The following is a 22,213-nucleotide window of genomic DNA, read 5'->3' on the forward strand; positions in this document are numbered from 1 at the left end:
TAGAAAGTAGGTGCCATTCAGTATTACAGATATTACTGAACCAGAGGAGAAAGTTACACATAGCAGTGTGCACATAGCAGTTAACAATAACAAACTCGATTAGAAACTAAAAACAAGATGTGCAGTTCTACGGAGGTAACTCATGCCCTTGTATTTGTAATCCTTATCCCCCACCACCTTTACCTCCATCATTTTGCCTTCCCAGACTTTGTCACACCTCAACCTAACTCATGTCAGCACAACTCCCACTCACATCAAGCTCTCTAGTGTACTAGTTCTTCAAGATAGAGAGTAGAACCCCAGTCCATTGACTTCAATGAGAAAGACTACCATTACCTTTTCTTTAATATGAAGTGTAGCATACTTTTGGCTACTCAAGGAATGAACAGCAAATAATAATTAATGATAAATGGATGGAAAGCCCATTTGGAAAGCTAGGACTATATTTTAGACACTTGCTTATTTAAAAGGTATTTTTACTTGAAATATCAGTAAGAATCCCCTATACTGGTGGATAAGCGTGATACAAATATTAATTTAATATTTTGGTAAATAATATGTCTGATTTGATGCCTTATCTTATTCATTCAGGTGCATATTATATTATATAATCTAAAACAAATCATTTATCCAAAATCTTTTGGGGCTGTCAAATGGGAATTTGTAGATGGCAAAAATCTGTCTGATCTATTTACAAACCCCATTTGTCAAAAGTGTTTAGGAGAAGGTCAAAAATATTTGACTATTTGGCTTTCAAATACAGGACAAGGAACTGAGAAAGTGATGTGCACCAGGCAACACAAATTTAGAAGGGATGGAGTCTAGATAAATGGATTTTATTATCTACTGTATATACATATATGCATGATGCTTGTGTTCTGATTTATGAAAGCAAAACTCCACCAATGGACTAATAAAATGATATGTGCTCCATCATAGCTATTCAATTCCATTCAAAGAACCGGTGGGTAGCAGAACAGCCCAGACTAGCCCAACACATACGCATGCACATAACTGAAGCCAAAATTTGAGCTTAGATGGAAAACATAGAATTAAGAACCCAATCCTACCAAGTGCTGAGTGCCCTCAACTCCTGCTGAAGTTAACTAAAATTATGCCTGTTTTGACCAGAAAAAAGTAACTATATATTCAGTTCGAAATTAGTTTATCTGTTTATGGCTTGAATAAGGCTAAGAGAACGTTCACTCTATTATATTATTCAGTTCAATGCTGAAAGTGTCTTTCGAATTCATATTCTCATTTATCCCAGACGATTTTCTTTGCCCGACTTAATAGTCTTTGGAATCATCCCTAAAATGCCCCTTCAGCTCAGTACTACCATGAGAAATAATACTTACTGCTGAATTCTGGATATGCTCCAGTCTCATGTTGCAGATGTCTCCAGTTTATAACAACATGTTCTTGACGATATTTTATTTTCACTACCTATGTATGCTCCACTACGCTCTAATAAAATGCAATAGTACTGTATATACCTTATAATGATGTGTTTATCTTCTCTGAACTGAATAATTTTTAAAATAAAACAAAAATGCATAAGTGCTGACAGTTCAGGAAATTAACTTTTATATCCTCAGTAGAATCAAAATAGTTAAAGGCAGTAAATCCCCAATCCTGCAAAGACTTACAAATATGCTTAACTTTACGAATAGCCACATAGAAGTCACTCTAGGGCCAGGGCCTAGACCATCAAGTCCATTCCTCTGCAAGAACATGGCTTAATCCCACAATAGAAGACATCAGGTTGTTAAAAAAATGTTTATGCTGAAGTTTAGCCAAAAATGGCAATTTAATACACCCTTAAGTACTCATTTTACTAGCAATTTGGGAATTGCAACAATCTTTGGGTTAAAGGACTAGTCTTTCACCTCAACACTTGGGTTTCTAAATCAAATGTGAAAGTGAGTTTGTGATTTTATTCTCATCCCCAAAGAACATCTGTCCACCCTGCAAAAGCCAGCACAATATTTGATGACAATCTGGCAAGCCCGGACTTGAGACATCCAGAGCTAGAATTTCAGGAGTGCTGAACATGCACAATGCGGTACACTGGCAGAGCTGTGAGAAAGATTTCGATAGTACCTGCCAGTACTACCCAACTCTGACCAGAGCTGTAACAGGAACATATTTATATAAATTTTCAATTACAAAAATTAAGCATTAAGTCATTTGTCAGTATAAATCACAAACAGAAGAGAGATCTAAACAGCAGGATTCGGAGTAAAGCTTATCAAGATAACAGTCAATCATATTTAACTACAATCTATATGATGCAAAATATTTTATCAAGAGTGCAATGATTTCAAAATATTTATGGGAGCACTCATCCATCTACAAGCTTTAGAAAAAATATGTGTATGTACTTAGGAGATTGAAAGTTCAGCATTTTTTCCTCTAGAAAGGAGGCAGCAGAAAGGGCACAGTAAGGAAAAGAATGAGTGATAATGAAAAACAATTAGAGTAGTTGTAATTCAGTGTTTCATCATATATTGCATAAACAGAACATCTCTTTTGAATGAAAAGGCAGGTTAATAGTTCTTTTGACATTCAAAGTCCTTCTGGAATTAAATCAACTGCAATCTTTAAGGACAAATATTTTATCTGAAAATAAATATTGGAACTGGGTAATATATTGGGGTTTTTTGACAAGTAAACTGATCACTTCAATTACTTTTCTGGATAGTCAATCTGTGCTTGCCTCAAGTTTATTTCAGGACGTCACTGGAAGTAATAGTTCACTAAAAAAAGCCTACATTATTATCCTGAAGACTTCGTCCACAAAGTACGTATGAGAGACATGAGACTGACAATAATGTTACAAAAAGCTAAGCTTAGTTAAAACGGTATTGTAGTGCAAGTCGAGAGAAAACAATAAAAAAGCAGAGGTGAAATTCTTTTGACCCTTTTGAAGTCAATGGCAAAACTCCCTTTGATTTCAATAGGGCCAGGATTTCACCCCATGTCTTCACTGTCTCTATTATAGCAGATACTCTTGTTCTGATCACACACCCGTTTTCCACCAGTGTAAGAGGAGCATAGGCGCCGACTTCCCCTCGACCCCCCCCCATCCAGGCCCAGACCCCACTCCACCCCTTCCCCCAAGCCCTCGCCCCCACCCTGCCCTGCCTCTTCCCGCCACTGCTCCGCCCCCACTCCACCCTTTCCCCCAAGTCCCTGCCCCGCCTCTTCCCACCCCCTCTCCTGACCGTGCCCCATCCCCACCAGAGCCGACCTGCATGCTGCAAAACAGCTGTTCGTGGCAGGTGGGAGGCGCTGGGAGGAAGGGGAAGGGAGTGATCAGCGGGGGAGAGGCGCTGGGGGGCAGTGAGAGCTTGGTTGCGGTGCACCCACTAATTTTTCTCTGTGGGTGCTCCAGCCCTGGAGCATCCACGGAGTCAGCACCTATGGTATAGAGCCCTCTTTCTAAAAGAAGAATTAAGATTCAGTGTTGCTCATGTCTTAACCTCCCTCACACTAGTACAAAGTTAAACTCTTTCAAAACAGTTTACATGGTTATGTTAAACCATTTTCATAAGTGTGTGAACATGAACACTATCCTCTGGGACCCAGTTCAGATGTGCTTTATAATGCCATCATAGGACAGAGTAAGAAACTTTAGGATTCTTTTCTATATGATAATCAAGTGTATTCCAACTCTGATTTCTGGCACAGTTTATACCAGTGGTTTACAGTTTATACCATGCAGCCCATCAGGGTAATCTGATAGCAAAATGTCTCCCGGCCCGCAGACGTTGACTGTCCGCAGGCACGGCCTCCTGCAGCTCCCAGTGGCCACGGTTCGCCATTCGCAGCCCTACAGCCCACCGCTTCCCACAACGCCCACTGGCCAGGAGTGGCGAACCGCAGCTGTGAGGGGCTGTGCCTGATGGTCAACATCAGCAAAATGTCTCACGGCCCACAATCAGATTACCCTGATGGGCCGCAGGTTGCCCACCACTGGTTTATACTGACCTGACCTGCATTAAGCAGTTTGGAAGAACCACTGCAGCCAGTAACATGCAGGCACTAGGTTCTGTGCTGTGTTTTGAGGGATTGCCTGGGAGCACCAACTCCTAATGCTGATCTGCAACAAACTTTGCTAAAGCTCTGTTTAGACTACAACTAAACCAGGTTACTTATATTTAAACCGCACTTGAAATTAAGCCATTACCAAAAACATCAAGTACAGCTCAACCACTGTTCTTTAACACATTTCTGAAATGGATTTTAAAACCTATGGGTTGCACCAACATATTAGGCAATGTGGCCAAGTGGGCAAAGTACTGACTTGAACTCTATTCCAGCTCTACCATTGATCTCCTGGGATACCCTGGACAAATCACTTCACCTCTATGCGTGTTTCCCCATCTGTAAAATGGGGATAATAAAACTTCCCTTTGTAAAGTGCTTTGAGATCTAATGAGGAAAGTTGCTCTATAAAAGTGACATGACATCATTAACTATTTCTAAACTTTACCTTCCTTAAGATGGTTTATAACTTGTAGTATGAAGTGGGCTTTATAGGCCCCATCTGTGACCATGGTGCCCACCACTAACAACTGGCAGAGCCCCCCGCCCCCCACATAACATAACTCACATCAAGCCTGGCACACTCATTGTTGTCATAAGATATAACTCAAAGGTGTCACATAAGGTATTTTATGTAAACTGGTGACATGCAGGTCATGAGTATCATTGCATGATGTACATACAGCTGGGGTGTAAAGAATTGTGCCTGTGTGCTGAAAACGTGTTCCTAAAATATATTTTGAGGGCAAACTTGATAAACAAGTTTGGCTTGGACAAAGGACTGTGGATTCACCTATTTGTCCTCTGGCTTACAAAGCTTGACTCATTGAAAGCATATTTACATATAAGGTAAATAAAGCCATCAAGCTAAATGAACAGAGGAGAAGACACTTAATCACATTGGGGGAGGGGGACAACAGACTCCACATCCCTAAAAAGTTTTCCTGGCTCTTGAAACAGAGACAATAGACCTTGGATAATATAAGGGGGGAGAGGGCTGAGGAGACATTTTAATTATCCTTCACTTAGGGAATGAGAGCATACAGCTGCCTTTGAGCCTAGGAAAGCTGGATCCTCTTGAACTGAAAGGCAAGAGTTGCTGGAGACTTAATGTAAGTGAGAAACCTGCTTAGACAAAGATTGCAACATGCTGAAATTGAGTTTTAATCACTAGGGCTATGTCTACCCTGGCAATTGAACAGCAAAACTTTTGTCTTTCAGAGGTGTTAATTCCCCTCCCTCCCGGAAAGAAAAGTTTTGCAGATGACAAGCGCCAGCGTGAACAGTGCTTTGTCGGCAGGAGCACCCTCCTGCTGACAACGCAAACGCCGCTCATTGGGGGGTGGAAGTTTTTTGTCGGCAGGACGACAAACAGCGGCTACGTGGTATGTCTTTTAGTAGCACGGCTGTGGCAACAAACACAGCTGTGTTGATAAAAGTTGTGTAGTGTAGAGGTAGCCTTAGAAGCATGTTTTGTTTTGTTTGTAACCAGACCTATTTTTTGTACTCACTTAGTATCACTGAAATCTCTGTTCTTTGTTAATAAACTTATTCTTGTTTTATTATAAAACCATCTCAGTGCTATGTATTAAAATAGAGAGTGAATTCGCAACTAGCCAACAGATTGGTGTGTGCTCTGTCTCTTTAAAGGCAGTGAACTTAATTTCTGGGCGTGTCCAGTGGGAGAGACTGGACACTGCAGAGAGATGTCTCTGGGGAACTCGGGTTCATCGATTGTTACCTGCAGCAAAGTTTAAATTGGTAGTGTCCTCAAGAGTTTGCTGGCAAGGCAGACAAGCTGCTGTGTCAGGGAGCTCACACACCTCTTAGCAGCAGCCAACTCTCACTTGCTGAAGCTGAGATGGATATCACAGGGGCTCATAATTCTGGGTACCCCATGCAAGACTCACACCATCCTCACTACAAACATAACTACACATAAAGAGTTGTGAAACACAGTTTGGGACCTAACAGTGTTATAACACAGTATTTTCAGACAGGTCTACATGGACAATTTTTGGGAATCTCCTGTTGTTGCACTAACACCCATGTTAACCTTAGTTTAGACTGGAGACCAGTGCTTTAGCACTGCATCATGATACTGCAAACAGGCTTTTATGATCATCATATTCTGCTTACTGCTAAATCTATTTCAGTTCTAGTCAGAAATGAAAACAAATACCATCTTTGTTACAGATGCATAGGTCAGACTGCCACATGCAATATGAAATTAAAATAATAAGATGCTTGTAAGCATAACACATGGATATTAAAAATGTGAACTGTGGTGTTCACCACGGCTAGCCACTGTCAAAAACCTGCAGATAAAAAAGACAAGCTTCAGACACAGATGTGCATTAAAAATTGGCAAACATATTAGGCTCTTACCAGAAATGGACTCCAGCAAATGCAAGAGACACACATTATAGCCAATAGCTGAATGATCATTTCAAAATGATGAGATCGGCCTTGTCTTTGTTGACTTTTAAATTTGACTCTTAAGAGAGTAATTCCTGTGACAGCATTGCACAAGAACGAAACAGCAAGGGCTAGTAACCCAAGGCAAGAAAAAAGTAATAGATAAAATCTGTCTTCCCAGTCCTCAATATGTTCTGTTTTATAGAAGCACCAGGTCCTCGATGCTTGAATTTGATATGCTCTAAAGCTAAGAATAGGCAGCGAAGCTATAAAAACAGCAAAGAGACATACCGTAGTCAAAATCATTTTTACATGTTTAGAAGTCATTTTTGTAGAATGAAATATTGGTTTAGTGACTCCAATGCAACGTTCAACAGCCATCACACTGCCCAGAAAGAGAGGGCACAGACCAAAGAATACCATACATATGCCAAAAACACTGCAGAGAATGTTTGATTGATTAAATCGAATCCAGTCTTTGTCAGAGGCATACACAAACACGGCAATAGTTCCATTGATGAGATGGCCAAAAAGATCTGTGACAACCAAACCACTAGCAAAAAGCAAAAAGGATGCTTTTGATTTCTGTCTAAATCTCTGATATGCCTTCATGAGAATTGCTATTGCAAGACTGTTGGATAAAATTCCCACCGTCATGAATATTATTGAAAAGAATACCGAAATCTTATTGTGTGCGTTGCAGGTTGTGTTTCCTAATCCGTCCAGCACTGGTGATTTTGAACTGTTCATTGTTGGAAAAGTAGCTGGAGCACTCAATACATTTCAGCAGTTGTACAATCAAAAGGCAACTGTAAAATTTAAAAGAAAAACATTATAAAAGGCACATCACGCATTTGATATTTGAAACAGATACTCTAGGTAGTTTGTGATGGAAATCTAATTTCCCTGACCTATCATGTGGCATAACATCTTTGAGCATTTACATCAGGTATAAGTGCTAGGTTTAATAATGCTGGAGCCCTGCAGAAATTATCTCAAATTAGTAAATTCTGTCACACCTGAGACAGTCTCCCAAATCTATCTTGTGTGGAAGTCCACCATAAGATCAGGCACCCATATTCAAAACCTAACATTGTACCAGGCAACTTTATCTCACAACCACCACCAGCAGCATTCTCTATTCCCACCCTTTGCTACCTGCAGTGGGCAGAGTCCACGATCCCATCCAGGGAAGGAGTCGAGCCATTCTCTCACTCCAGCTGGGGCAGCAGCTAACTCACATCTCTAGGGGAAACCCCTCTGCGCCCTAGCCACAGACAGACCCATGCAAACCGCAGCACAGTAATCTTCCTGCGAGAAGGCGGGACTGTGTAAAGCAAATCCCCCTGCAAATTCGCACCCCCTTCCCTGCTTGCAACGTCCCGCTACAAGAGGCAGCAAGCCTCCGCCAGGCACCGTCCGCGATGGGCCTGGCCACTATCCATCAACTGCAGCTCGACAGCAGCAGCCGCGCTCCGAAGAGCTCCGCGCTCCGATTGCGATGCAACCCCGTGCAAAGCACGACAGAACACGCTGGCAGCGGCAGGAGTTCAGTGCGCCTTTCAGTGCAAACTGAGGGGTCTACGTCCCTCTCCTCGTTGCAAAAGCGAGTCTCGCAAAGCCATTTAAATACAGCTAAAGATCAAACAAACCGAGAGAGACGGGGCAGCAATTTACATTTGCCTAAATGCTGCCTTTTGTTAAAGTGGGGGTGGGGGGAGAGTTGCATTACAGAAACAGACCCTGATATTAAATGAGTTTGGGACCTTGTCAACTCCTACCTGCGCTGAGTGCCCGGGATCGTGCACTGATAGAGCGGCTGGGCGCCTTCCTCTGCCTCTCACGCGAACAGCAGCTCGGGCTGTGCGCATACCGGCAAGTTTGCAAAAGGTGGAAAGTTTCTACGCGCTCCCCAGACCCTCCCTCCCTGCAGCCGGCTCCGCAAAGAGATCGACCAACATCCCACTCCTCCTCACCACCCTCCCGCCAGCTGGATCAGCTCCAGGGCTTCCCACTCTGCCTTCGGTGTCGGGTACCCATGAACAGGGGAGCCAGCCGCCGCTGTGCCCTTCCCCAGGCGAGAGGGCGAGCCCACCCGCAGCTCTGATCACGGCGCAGCCTACCGAGAGCAGAGCCCACTGGGTATCTTCCTCTTCCCCGCACTGAGACCGCCCGCCCCCCTCCCGCCCGTCAGTCCAGGCGGAGAGTCACGCACAACCCACCCCGCAAGTCCTCACGCCTCTTTGCCTGACTTCCGAAGTGCGGGAGCGTCGCTCTGCCCTGGATCCCTTCAGCCGCAAGACCCTGCAGCCTTCGCCGCCTCTCTGCATTATCGCCAGGCAGGGCCAGCCCTGCCAACCCTTGAGCGCTTACTTGACCTCCCACGCTGAAGAGCCCTGTTGAAGTCAGGTGTGCAGGAACCACTCACGCAAGGCAGGCTCAGGCCAGCAACTGGACATAATACAACGACCCTGTGAAGTCTCCCATACACTACACCGATAGCTAAAGATGGGCTAGATGAGGCAGTAGAAACCAACGGGAGCAGGAGTCTGCTGCCCTCTGTCTATGAAGCGCTACGTGCGGCAGAAATAAGTTCTAAATCCCGGTGAATCCGAATGTTTGAAAACACCAAGGGGAAAAGCGAATGCAAAGTATCATTTTAAAGAGTGCCTCCCGGGTAACCAGCCCAGCCTTTTGCTCCCTCGAGTTTGTTAAAGTTGTTCCTATTCAGAAGTGTGCACGAGTGACTGCCCCGCATCCAGCGCCTGAAAAACAGCCTGCATCTCAGGTTGGGTACACGCCGCCACGTCGAGCTATCGCTTCGTTTCATCTATATTTAAACTGATGTTTACAGTACTGCGGGACATGCTGGAGTGAGTCACACCGTAGGGTTGCCAACTTTGTTTGGACGAATTCCTGGAGCTTTAGGACATCATCTTTAATTAAAAATTAAGCTTTAATTGCTGGAGCCTCCAGGAGAATCCTGGAGGGTTGGCAAGCCTAGTCACAGGGATCCCCATGGCATGTAACTCCCATGGTGGGAGTCCAGCCTTTGCCTGGCCAGCCACCTTCGCAAGGGGAGAGCGACTATCCCAGAGTGAAAAATCACTTAGGGCAAGACTAGTCGTCTCTTACTGCTCAGCCCAGGTGCTCGACGCTTTCCCCCGCATTCCTTGCAACACACAGCGCTGCCCTCCAACTTTCTGAACTTTCCATGAGCATTGCTCAAGCAGCAGGCAGAGATGGGCTTCTCTGGGGAGAGAGCCTGGCAGAAGCTGCATTCAGCAGACAGAGAAGTTGCAACAACTGCTCGTTTAAAGAGGCCGGATTTACATGCAGGGCTTTCAGAACAGCCCGGCAGACACGTGCGTCTCCCGCTGCTGGCGGGGAGCTGAGCCTGGTTGTGCAGCTGCCTGGCAGCAGCTTCTGTTTCATTTCCTACCCCTCCCACCCCAGCGCGGTTCTGCTGGGGGATTCCTGGCAGCCCAGTAGCGCCTGGGCTGGGCTGGAACGGAGGAGAAGTCGCCAACTTGTCAGCGGCGGGCCAGGCTTCCCAGCAAGCCTCCCAGCGGAGCCGCTCGCGCCCCGGGCTGAGCGGCGGCGGGAAGCTCCGGCGCTAGCCGGGGAAAGTTTGCCACGCGGAACAGCGGCGCTGTGGGGAAAGCGAAGCCGGGCCGCACATTTACCTTTAATGTCTCCAGTGGCACGCGGCGCCGGTCACCCACCCCAGCTCCAGTCTCCCGCTGCATGGCGGTGGGGGCTGCGGCAGCCCGTTGCTCCGCGGCGCGCCCCGCTGGCCGCATGCTGCTCTCTCGCCCCGCACGGGGTGTGGAGGCGCCTGTCCCGCCGACCCCGAGCCTCGCGCGCGGTCCCTCCCTCGGGGCAGGCGCTAACGTCACGCTGTCTGCCCCCCCCCCCCCCCCCCCAACAGTCCTCCGGGTGGGGGGGTGTCTTAGGGCCGCTCCTGTGTTGCGTCTCCGCGGGCGGAGCCGGCCACGCACCTGGCGAAGTGTGAAATAAAAGCGCCCGCCCGCCTTTTCCCGCAGAGATAGTGGGAGGGACGGGGGGTGTCTCATGGATACATCTGGTCCGTTTCCATGGAGCTTGGCACTAATAATGAGCAAGATGTTGCTTGTTTATTTCTGCTGGCAGCTGATTTAATGAGATCACAGACCAATATGTAGCACTTGACATCTTCAAAGCCCCGGATACACAGGGCAGGACTGCAGCCGCCCAGGGCACCCACCCTTCTCAGCCGCCCATCCGCGCGGGCTGGGTCTGTCAGGAGCCCTCAGCTGGGTCTGCCAAGAGCCGGCTTCAGGCAGGGGGATGCTCTGGCCCACCGCTGGGACTTCTTATTGGAGAACTGGGGCCTCTCTTCCTGAGCCCAGTGCTCCTTGGCTTGGGGGGGGGGGGAATAGGATTCCTGCAGGAGCAGGGAGGCCTCAGCCCTCCCCCTCCAAACAGAGGAGTCTGAGGGGCAAAGGCTGCCCTCCTGCCACCTCATAAGAGGGTCCTGTCAATGGATGCACCTCTTAAAACTGCAGCATAGTCTCTAAGGTGGGTGGGGTGGCAACACAGAGCCCTCCACTGGGCAGGATGGTGTCTACACATCCAGAGGCCCACGCAGCACAGTCTCCCTCGTAAGTGCAGCTTGGTCCAGGCAAGATGAGGGGTGACCCAGTGAAATGTGGCAACAGCAGATGGAGGTCCCCATCATCTGGTAGCTCAGAGGACAGGTAGCAGTGGCAGTTAGATCAACCTTCTCCTTCCTTAGCCACCTAGAAGAGGTAGTGGCAGTGTACTGGAGTCCCCACTCCTCCCACAGCTGCCCAGAGGAAGGAGCAGCTTCCAATGATGTTGTCATGTGTTATTGGAGCTAACCTCCATGTCGAACTAGACACAGGCCTATTGGTTAATCTGAGCCTGCCAACAAATACTATAAGTAATCCTCACAGTGCCCCCATATAAATGCTTTTTTACAGGTGGTGAAGCTGAAACATAAGTTTCTTGAACACAACCAGACCATGAGTTGATGGGATGACAGAGCTAGAATTGGGAATCAAGAGTTTCTTACTTCCAATCACATGCTCTGACTACTAGACACTGGTGCCTTAGATCACTTTTGAGTTTGCATATACTATGTCAGGGGAGTATAAACACAGGATGAAGAGTACTTTTGAGGTCTGTCTTCCCCTCACTACAGAAATGGTCCAAAATATCACAATTTAAAATTCTACAGTTTGTGGCAATTAGGAATACAGTAATATTTTTGTTTGTGTATTTTTATTGAGGAACAAACTCAGTATGTGCTCCTGACAGAGGAAGAAAGTTATTTAAAAATTAATTCACAAAGCCATTGGAATTTTTCCCTAATATCAAGCTTTTAGTCTCACTGCTAGCAAAGCAATTTGCCATGTGGCCCGATCCACCAGCCATGTCATGCAAGCCAGCTGAATCCATTTGTATCTCTGGTCACATACATAGAGAGTTAAAAGCACTATGTCTGTTTTTTTCATCCTTATAATATCTTTCAGATTTTGGCATCTTTCTCCCTGATGGGCTAAAGTGACCTAAACTGCAACCACAACAGAAATAATTTCATTTTGATTCTGATCTGATTGGGACCAATACATTCTTGGAAATTCTTTTTAAAAGTATAATAAAATATTCAATTTTATCCATTTACTTTAGAAAAAAAGTGTTGATTCAACATTTTCCAAAGTCGTAAACTGAGATGAAGACCTGAAATTACAAACTGTTAGCTGTATCATGTCATTCGTTTTTAAGCAAAACTCGCCCCTTGAAATGAGTGGGAAGTTCTCTTTAAAAGAAAAAAAGTTGATGACACTGCATAGCCCCATTCTTTGTGAAAGAAAAATTTTAAAAAAATCATTCTCATTTAGTTCAGGACCAAATTTTGCCAACACTTTTAAAATCTAAAGCCTTGTTCCCCACAAAAACAAAGACACCAGTAAAAAGAACTAGTTTAAGAAGGAAAAGACAATTCAAAAGAAAGGTAGCTGCAGGTAGTAAAGACAGGCTTTATATATTGCTGATTTGCCTCTGTCACGGATATATGTTTTTTATTCACAACCAACTGCAGAATATAATATACTTCTAAAGTGTATAAGCCGTAAAGAATCGTACTTTAGGTGCTGAGCACTGAGAGTTCCCAGTGAAGTCAACATTTCTCAGGATCTGGCTTCTATTAAGGAGGATAAACCCCTTGAGGGTATGTCTACACTTCGAGTTAGGGATGTGATTCCCAGGTAGCACACTAAAAATAGAATGTAGCTGTGGCAGTACCAGACGCTAGCCAACCAGAGTGCATGCCCGTCCAACACCCTAGGAACATATTCGGGGCAGCTAGCTCCTCCCGCTGCTTGCACTGCTGCCTCTACACTCTACTTTTAGCACACCAGCTCCATGACAGCTGACACCAGCATGTCTCCTCGAAGTGGGAATTACATGCACCCCCAGGTTGAAGTGCAGACATACTCTCATAGTCCTCAAGAGAGGAGAAGAAAAACCCTAAGACAGAGACATTTACTGCTTGCAAAAATACAGTCAAGGGTGGAAAAAAGTATGGGCTTATAGAGCTCATCCAGAAAAGGGCAATGTTCAGTCAAAGGCAGAAAGAGTGAAATTTCAATTCTTACAGAAATGGGATCAGTGAAGGCAAGCAAGCAAAATAACGTCAACTAGAAGCAATCCCCTAGAGACAGCAGCTGGAGAAAGTGCTGTACCTCTGAGGGCTTGAGCCACAGAAACCACAACATTGCAGCTTTGCATGATTCAGGACTGCTGATAGGTAGGCTTTGTAAAGAGACATACAGGTGAATGGGGAAGACATATTTACATCCCAGCCCTCCTCTATAGGCTATTGCAAGTGATGTATCATGCTAGATTAGGGAAAAACTGAAGTGGTAGAGTCCAAGGGAAAAGGTGGTATTGTTTGGGGTGAGAGGGAGCATATAAACTGATATAGTTGGCCAGATCCTCAGCTGGTGTTAATTGGCATTGAGGTCAACAAAACTACAATGATTTACACTAACGGAGGGACGAGCTGACATTTTATGTTTACAACCAGAAATCAAAACACTCAACAGCAAAACAAGGAGAAACAGCACATGTTCACACTCTCAGTTTACCTGTAAACCTATAGCTTTGTCTTCCAAGAGGCAATCTTCCAAGCAATCATCTAATCAGGGGCGGCTTTATGTATTTTGCCACCCCAAGCATGGCAGTCAGGCGGCTTTCGGGGCATGCCTGCGGGAGGTCCAGCTAGTAATGCGGATTCGGCGGCATGCCTGTAGGAGGTCCGCTGGTCCCGTGGCTTCAGCGTACCTGCCGCCAAATTGCCGCTGAAGCTGAATTGCCGCCGAAGGCTCCCATAACTGCCGCCCCCAGAGCGACCGGCAGGCCGACCCCTGTGGCTTGCTGCCCCAAGCACGCACTTGGTGCGCTGGTGCCTGGAGCCGCCCCTGCATCTAATGAGGCTCCCATGGTCACCTGTGTAAGAAGAGAGGCAAAATGAGGCAAGATTAACCTCTTATTCACCAAGGACCAGATGATGGCTCTCCACTCTATCAGCACGCAGTTTGACAAACAGCCATCATATACCTATATTTGAAAGAGAGTCACAGATATAGGACTGCAAGAAAAGCCTTTGGTGCAAGAGCTGTGTGGAGAGACTTAATGGGGTCCCAGTATTGCTCTGGTTTGTGTGAAAGCCAGAAAAAGAAATGCTACATTCTGCCCTTGGATGCATTAACTCCTCTTGACTTCAGCATTTCTGTGTGAATTGGAGAGCAAATTTGCCCCAAAAAGACTGTTTTTGTTTGTTTCTTAGTTGTTTGTTTTGTATTTGTTTATTTTAGATCCCTGACCTCCTGAAGCTGTGAGCCAGTGCAAGAATGATGAAGGTGCACAGCAGTTGTCTGGTTTCTGGTCCAGGCTGGAAACCTTGGTTAAATGTTCCCTGCTTCGTGCATGATATAACGTCTTTGAATACTTGGAGGCAAGACAAAAATAGAGAGGTGTTGGTATAAGAAATATGTAGTGATAAAATGACAGCCTGCATCTCCACTTACTCAGATAATTTCTGTCAACTAACCAAATACCAAGCAAAGCATCCAAAATCCAGATAGTGAAAGGATAGGACAAAAGATTGTTTCTGGGCCGAGATGTATGTTTTCTTGTATATTAATTACCTTCAATGCGTCTGTTAAATTTCTGGTGTGGTCTGTTAGTTTACTATTATATTTTTGTTATCTCCATGTTTAACCTTACTCTCTGCAAGATTCCAAGCACCTCTTTTGTTTTTTGCATGGGATGATACTAGAATATATCAGGAGGAGCCTGAAGGAAGGTAGCCAGTCGCAGCGGCCGGTACTTGGTGGAGGACAAACAGAAGAGCAGGTTCCCGGTAAGCGTTTTTTTTTTTTTGTGGGAAGGAATTTTTTTGGTGCGGGCTCTTTGGGAGAGGAGGGTTAGGCATGCATGCCTAGATGCAGAATGGTGCATTGATGTGGTTTATCACATCGCAGTAATTGGCCTCGGTAATCTCCTCGAATGTCTCATCCAGAACGTGTGCAATGCGCTTGCGCAGGTTTATCGGGAGAGCCACCGTGGTCCTTGTCCCAGCCAGGATAATGTGTCCGTGCCACTGTGCCGCGGGGAGTGGGGGGACCATTGCTGCACACAGGCAAGCTGCATATGGGCCAGGGCGGAAGCCGCATTGCAGTAGAAGACCCTCCCTTGATTCCCAGGTCACCATCAGCAGCGAGATATCGTCCAGGATGAACTCCTGTGAAAAATGTTGGGACAGTATTCAGTATAGGTGTCCCCTGAAGCTGTTGGCTCTCCCCAAGGCACAGAAACCCAGAGGACAGGGCAGCCCTGAAACAATCAGTCCCCCTTACTCACCATTTTGAGGCTCCCATGGGATATGTGTGCTCTGTTTCAGACGGGAAAATTATGCTATTGTGTAGACCATGTGTGTTTTCTACTCCTTAAGTGCGAGGGGAATCATTACTCTGTCTGGTATAAACAATGCTGTCTCTGTTAAATGTTGCATTTTGCCTTTACAGCTGCATCAACCTTGAGACCTCAGCCATCCCTCTTATCACCTGCAAAGACTCAGGAAGAGACCGCGAAAAAGCAAAGAAGACATGCTGCAAGAAGTGATGCGGCAATCTATTAAAGAGAATGAGAAAGCACAAAACTGGAGGAAGAGAGAAAGCAGGATCCGCCAGGAAAATGCAGCACACCGGCAGCAAAGCACGGATCGGCTCATAAGCATCCTGGAGCACCAAGCAGACGCTTTCCAGGAGCTCGTAGCCATGCAGAAAGAGGAGCAGTACCGCAAATGCCACCCCCCCTACAGCCCTTATCCCAAAACTCTTTCCGTTGTGCCCTACTGTCACCTCCAACCCACTTTCCCCAACTTCTGTGTTCTTCACGCCACCTGCTGCCTCCAACACCAGTATCTTCACCACCCAGCCCTGAAAACCACGACCCTTACCCTCTGCACTCATCCCCCATCACCATGCAGTATAGCTATCCTGAAGTGCAGCACTCACTGCATAGCACACCAGACAGGACATACGCGAATCTGTGATTGTACCATTCCCCACTCCACCCCCTTGTTTCTTTTCAATAAATATTTTTTTTTCTTTTCAATAAATGGATTTTTTGGCTTTGAAAACATTCTTTATTATTGCATAAAATAAAAGACTCCTTAGCCCAGGAAATAAATAGGCACTGCAAGTCTGCTTGTCTGCTTAGCAAACACTGATTCCCAAAGATTGGAACTACTGCACTTCACTCCCGTGCAGGGCACCAGATATCACTGCTGGTTTTCAGCCTCAAATTGCTCCCTCAAGGCATCCCTAATCCTTGCAGCCCTGCACTGGGCCCCTGTAATAGCCCTGCTCTCTGGCTGTGCAAATTCAGCCTCCAGGTGTTGAACCTCAGAGGTCCATGCCTGAGTGAAGCTTTCACCCTTCCCTTCACAAATATTATGGAGGGCACAGCACACGGATATAACCGCGGGGATGCTCTTTTCAGCCAAGTCCAGCTTCCCATACAGAGACCACCAGCGGCCCTTTAAACGGCCAAAGGCACACTCCACAATCATTCAGCACCGGCTCAGCCTGTAGTTGAACCGTTCCTTGCTGCTATCAAGGCTTCCTGTGTAGGGTTTCATGAGCCACGGCATTAACATGTAAGCGGGATCTCCAAGGATCACAATGGGCATTTCAACTTCCCCTATTGTGATCTTCCGCTCTGGGAAAAAAGTCCCGACCTGCATCTTCCTGAACAGCCAAGTGTTCCAAAAGATGCGTGCGTCATGCACCTTTCCGGGCCAGCCTGTGTTAATGTCAATGAAACGCCTACGGTGATCCACTGGAGAACCATAGAGAAATACCCCTTCCGATTAACGTACTCGGATCCTAGGTGGGGTGGTGCCAGAATAGGAATGTGCGTCCCATCTATCACCCCTCCACAGTTAGGGAGCCCCATTTGTGCAAAGCCATCCACTATTTCCTGCACGTTACCCAGAGTCATGGTTCTTCTGAGTAGGATGCGATTAATGGCCTTGCAAACTTGCATCAACACGAATCCAACGGTTGACTTTCCCACTCCAAACTGGTTTGCGACAGACCGGTAGCTGTCTGGAGTTGCCAGCTTCCAGATTGCAGTAGCCACGTGCTTCTACACTGGCAGGGCAGCTCTCAATCTCGTGTCCTTGCGCCGCAGGGTGGGGGCGAGCTCCTCATACAGTCCCATGAAAGTGGCTTTTCTCATCCGAAAGTTCTGCAGCCACTGCTCGTCATCCCAGACTTCCATGACAATGTGATCCCACCACTCGGTGCTTGTTTCCCGAGCCCAAAAGCGGCGTTCCAGAGTGCTGAGCATGTCTGTGAATGCCACAAGCAATTTCGTGTCGTACGCGTTACGCGGCTCGATAGTATCGTCGGACTCCTCATCCTCACTCTCACTGTCACTTTGGATCTTAAGGAATAGTTCGACAGCCAAACGTGACGTGCTGGCGACATAAGTCAGCATACGCCTCAGCAGTTCGGGCTCCATTTCCTGCAGACAGATCGCACGGCACAGAAACCGTTGAAAGATGGTGCCAAAGGTGGACGGAAACAAAGGGATTTCTGGGATGCGAAGCTTTGCATCACGAGGCGTTGGGACAGGACCCAGAATGCCCCGCACTTACGCCCCCTTCCCACAACCTATGGCACCAGAATGGAAAGAGGTGCTCTGTGGGATAGCTGCCCATAATGCACCGCTCCCAATAGCACTGCAATTGCCGCATATGTGGCCACGACAGTGTGCTGGGCAGCTGTCAGTGTGGACAGACTGCAGCACTTTCCCTACTCAGCTGCACGAAGTCAGGTTTAACTCACAGCGCTATACATCTGCAAGTGTAGCCAAGGCCTTAGTTAAGGCTGGAGAGTAGACTCATTAATTGCTTACCCTCTCTCTAACTGGTCTCAGTACCACTAACTGAGACAGAACGGCACAGCCAGGAGGTGTGTGGGTTACATTAACAGTGGTCAGATATTGTAGTCCTTAACTGAACCAAACTCTCATTGAAATTTCTTTGATTGAGAACCACATAATTTGGCCTGTAAACATTTGAGACAGAAAAGACTTGAGGTCTCCTAGACCATGAATGAATCTGGCTGTATCTGTTTTCATGATGGGTCACCAAACTTTTCGATAGTAGTGCTTTCTCCAGGCTCTCCCATACCCTGAGAACTAGTGTTACCCAGGTAGAGTCATTTATATAAAGGATCATATTTTACAGTGTGAATCATAAATTCATGTGAAAAAGCAAGGTATTTATGTGAGAAAATAAAGGAAGTTGAAACAAAATGGGAGTAAGGCACCTAGCCTTGTGGTGGTCGGTGTGTGTCCTGTAATAATCATAGCAGACTATTGTAGCCTGATCTATAGATTATGAATAAAAATTCCCAGTTATCACTTTGAGGGTTGGCAGGTTCTTGTCCCAAGATCAGGCCCAGTATTATTAAAATTATTATATAGTTGGGAACCCCAATGTGCACAGGTGCAATACTCACACTATAGGAACTCCTTTATATTTACAAATAAATAATTTATTAATTCATTTAGCAAAGTCACACACTCTCTAACTCAATAAGGTAGATAGAGATAATACAGAAATTACATCTGAACATCCATACTCACACCATCCCTTGAAGAACAACCTGAAATGTTAACCATTATCTTCCTCGTCACCATCCCCTTCCTCATCTTTACCAGTGGCCATCATTCTGGCCCCTCCCAAGAGCTACATCTCTCTCTCCTACTGCTCTGGGATGCCACTTTCATAATATTTACGCTGATGTTACTATGTCTAATACATATTCAATAGGGGTTTCTCCCCTCTTCCTTATTTGCATTTCCTCCCCTTACCAATGTTAAGGTGTTCTTCTTCTATAGGTTAGTGTATTTATCATTTCACCCCATTACCATATACATCAATTTGTTGCCATGACACTTTTGCAGTCGGATGTTCTGTCCAAAACTTTCCAGAAGCTAATGTCCGTTCATGTTCTGTGGTTGGCTGATGTCATTATGGACAAAATTCCCCCCTACACTCTGCTTCCAGTTCCCCAAAACTTATGAGTTACTTAAGTTTATCTATGCCAAAGTTCATAGGCCTCAAGCCTCATGCTAACTGCTGAAGCCAATGTCTTACAGGATACACACCTGTATGTTCCTTGCATTACTGCTGAATATAATAAAACAGAAAATAATGCAAAGCAGTGAATATAATAGAGGTAAGCTGGCCTACACTATGCAGTTCAAGAATGAATTTGGCAACTGGCACAGAGTCCTTTTTAAGGGTTTGCTGCAAGGTGACCAATCCAAAAAGTTTCACTTTCCTTACAATATTGCATTCAAAAGCATGAGCGACAATGTGGGGAAGATAATATCTTTTACTGGACCAAGAGAAGTTGGTCCAATAAAAGATACTACCTCACCCACCTTGTATCTCCACTATCCTGGGACCAACACAGCTAAAACTACACTACTTTCAAAAGCATATGTTAAAGTCCACGCCCAACACATCTTGAAGAGTGGCTATATCTTGGTCACATCTCTTTTGATTTTCATTCCTGCAGTGTGCTCTGTCTGCAATCTCATGACAGTGGATGTTATTGTCCAAGATACTTTGATATCAAATCAGTGGATCTTTCATCTTTGAACCATTTATTTTCCATCATAGGGCATCAATATCCTCAACTGTTCTCATTCTAACCTGAATTTCTGATCATCTACTTTTAGACAGGTCATCAGCTATTCACTACTGTATTTACCATGGTGTGATGTAATCCATTGAAAAATCAATTTATTGCTTCAGTTTTCAATCCTTCAAGCCTCCTTATGAGTTGCATTGTTGACAGCATTCTGGTTTCTTCTAAAGAAACTGACAAGTCAAAAAAAATCACATCTGCCTCCATTTCTGCTCTATTTATTTATTATTCAGTGAGAATAGCTTTCAGTTTGGCCATATAGTTCCACTTTAGGAAGAAGGTTGAAGCCAGGTAGTTGGACATCTGTGAAATACCGAGGTGCAATCCAGATCAGTGAGGAACTGTGTCACCTTTGCCCTACAACCTTGGGTGCCTTACTTGCTGGTAGTAGCTCCCAGCTTGGGCCGCTCACAAACAGCCTTCCACTATGCAAGTCACACTCTGAGTATCTGTGCGTAACTTCAGTCTGCTAGCCACACTTGGATTACACTCCAGCTCTCACTAATGTTGGCTATATTGCAGGGTGACCCCAATACACTCCCAGTCCTGGATTTCCCCCCAGAAATATATTTTTTATATTGCCCAATCCTCTCCTGGACAGTCCAAATATATTAAATCTGTCATTCCTTAAAGGAATAATATACACCATCTTAAATGGAGTTACCTAGACATTTTAATTTAAACACAATAGATTAGATAAAACAATAAAACAAGTTTATTAATTACTAAGACAGATTTTAAGTGAGTGCAAGCAATACGGCATAAAAGTTAGAAATAGTTACAAGAAAATAAAGATTAAAAATGCTTTCTAGTGCCTTGCTTAACAAACTATATTAGATTCAAAGCAAAGTTTCTCACCACGTGCTTCCAACAGCATTACTGACCAAACTTTCAGGTCAGGACCCCTCCCTCTGTGTCTGGCAGCTGTTTCCTTTGTCTTCTCAGGTGCGGAGAATAAGATGAACGGGAAAGAAAGAAGTTCCTTGGGGTGTTTGCCCCTCCTTTTTATAGTTTCAGTCCCACTTTGAAAAGCATTACCAGCTGAGAACCAAGAGACAGGGTCTGGCGAAGGAAGGAGACCTCTTGCTGTTTCTTTACTAAGAGGCAGATCTCTTTGTCCCTGCCCTCCTTTCTTGCCAAAGAATGGCCACTTGATAGGTAATGGCTCATCAGCTTTGTTGACACCTGGTTGAGGCATCAGTTTGCCCTTTGTCTTGGAGAAACTGAGCCATTCCCCAGACTTATCTGGGAAACACACGCCAGTCATGATTTAAGCCCATGATCATAACTTTACATATAATGTTCCTACATGCATTTTACCACGATATTACTGATCAGCAAGTTATGAATTTTCAAACGATACGTCTCAAGGCATGCCTTGTACAAAGATTATTACAGTAGTGTGTAGGGTGTGAATACAGGGGTGCCTTCCATCACAACATCATAAACAAATCATGGCTAAAAGGGAAGATACCTAAATGGTGAAAGTTAGCAGTTATTGTCCCACTTCTTAAGACTGGCAAGGATGCCACTTCTCCGGGCAGCTATCAGCCTGAATCTTCAAGTCACCTTTGAAAGACAATGGAAAGAATGATTCAAACAAAGCTTCTGTGATGGCTTTTAAAAGAAAAGAAAATAGAACCTACCCAAAGGCATACAGGCTCTTGCATTCAACTATGGACTTATAGTTGGCCTTCTGTCAGACTATTATTGATGGATTCCAACAAAAGCCACCAGTCATCAATAGGAGTCTTTTTGGATCTCAGTATGGCATTTGATAGGTTTGACACGATAAGCTCTTAGTGAAACTCAGTGAGATGGGGATCTGTGGTAAAAATGTACCTTTAGATAAGAGATTTCCTACCATATAGGAAAATAAAAAAGATTAAACAGTACTTTTTCGGAGACTAGGCCACTCAGGGTGGGAGTTCCTCAGGACTCAGTTTGAAGTTTTCTTCTTTTCCTACTATACTCCTCTGGACTGTCAGGTGGCTTGAAATAAACTGTGTACATGTATGCAGGTGTTATTGTGCTTCATCACTGGTTATGAAATAGAAGTATTGGAAAATGATTGAATGAGGACTTGGAAATTGTAATTAGATGGGCAAAGGAACATAAATTCCAGCTGAATCCAGCAAAAATAAATTCCACCTATTTTACCACTAATCACAGGACATTCAACTACAGTCTAAAACTGACGTTGGATGGAGAAGGTATTGCCATATGATTGAGAGGAACTTGAAATATCCTGGGGGTGACCTTGAACACAGGACTAAGTTTTGGACTATGCAGTGTTCCATGGCCAGCAGTCAGGCTCAGAGGGAGGCCACTCTGCCTCACTCCATCAAACAGTGAATTTACAGGAGATTAGCAGTCTTTGACCTAGACTCTTGGCTAGGCAGACAACAAACAACAGTCTACCACCTGGGCCCTTTGGGGCA

The 22,213-nt window shown here is 45.2% G+C and overlaps 1 protein-coding gene across 2 annotated transcripts in view; it reads right to left on the reverse strand.

Annotated features, from left to right (window-relative positions):
* Positions 1-10,289, reverse strand: part of PTGFR (prostaglandin F receptor) — a 34,563-nt gene extending 24,274 nt beyond the window's left edge. Inside the window, exons 1-2 of one of the 2 annotated variants that reach the window (XM_034779428.1) lie at positions 10,155-10,289; positions 6,439-7,277 (exon numbers count right to left, since the gene is read on the reverse strand). In XM_034779428.1, coding sequence (XP_034635319.1) covers positions 6,439-7,218 — 780 coding nt within the window. In that variant the 5' untranslated portion in view covers positions 7,219-7,277; positions 10,155-10,289. Of the gene's footprint in view, positions 1-6,438; positions 7,278-8,249; positions 8,420-10,154 lie in introns of those variants that run through there. The other variant, XM_034779429.1, reaches the window with a different exon arrangement.
* Between the last annotated feature and the right edge of the window lie 11,924 nt (positions 10,290-22,213).

Source organism: Trachemys scripta, chromosome 8 (genome assembly GCF_013100865.1).
Source record: "Trachemys scripta elegans isolate TJP31775 chromosome 8, CAS_Tse_1.0, whole genome shotgun sequence".
In the NCBI taxonomy this organism is placed as follows: Eukaryota; Metazoa; Chordata; order Testudines; family Emydidae; genus Trachemys; species Trachemys scripta.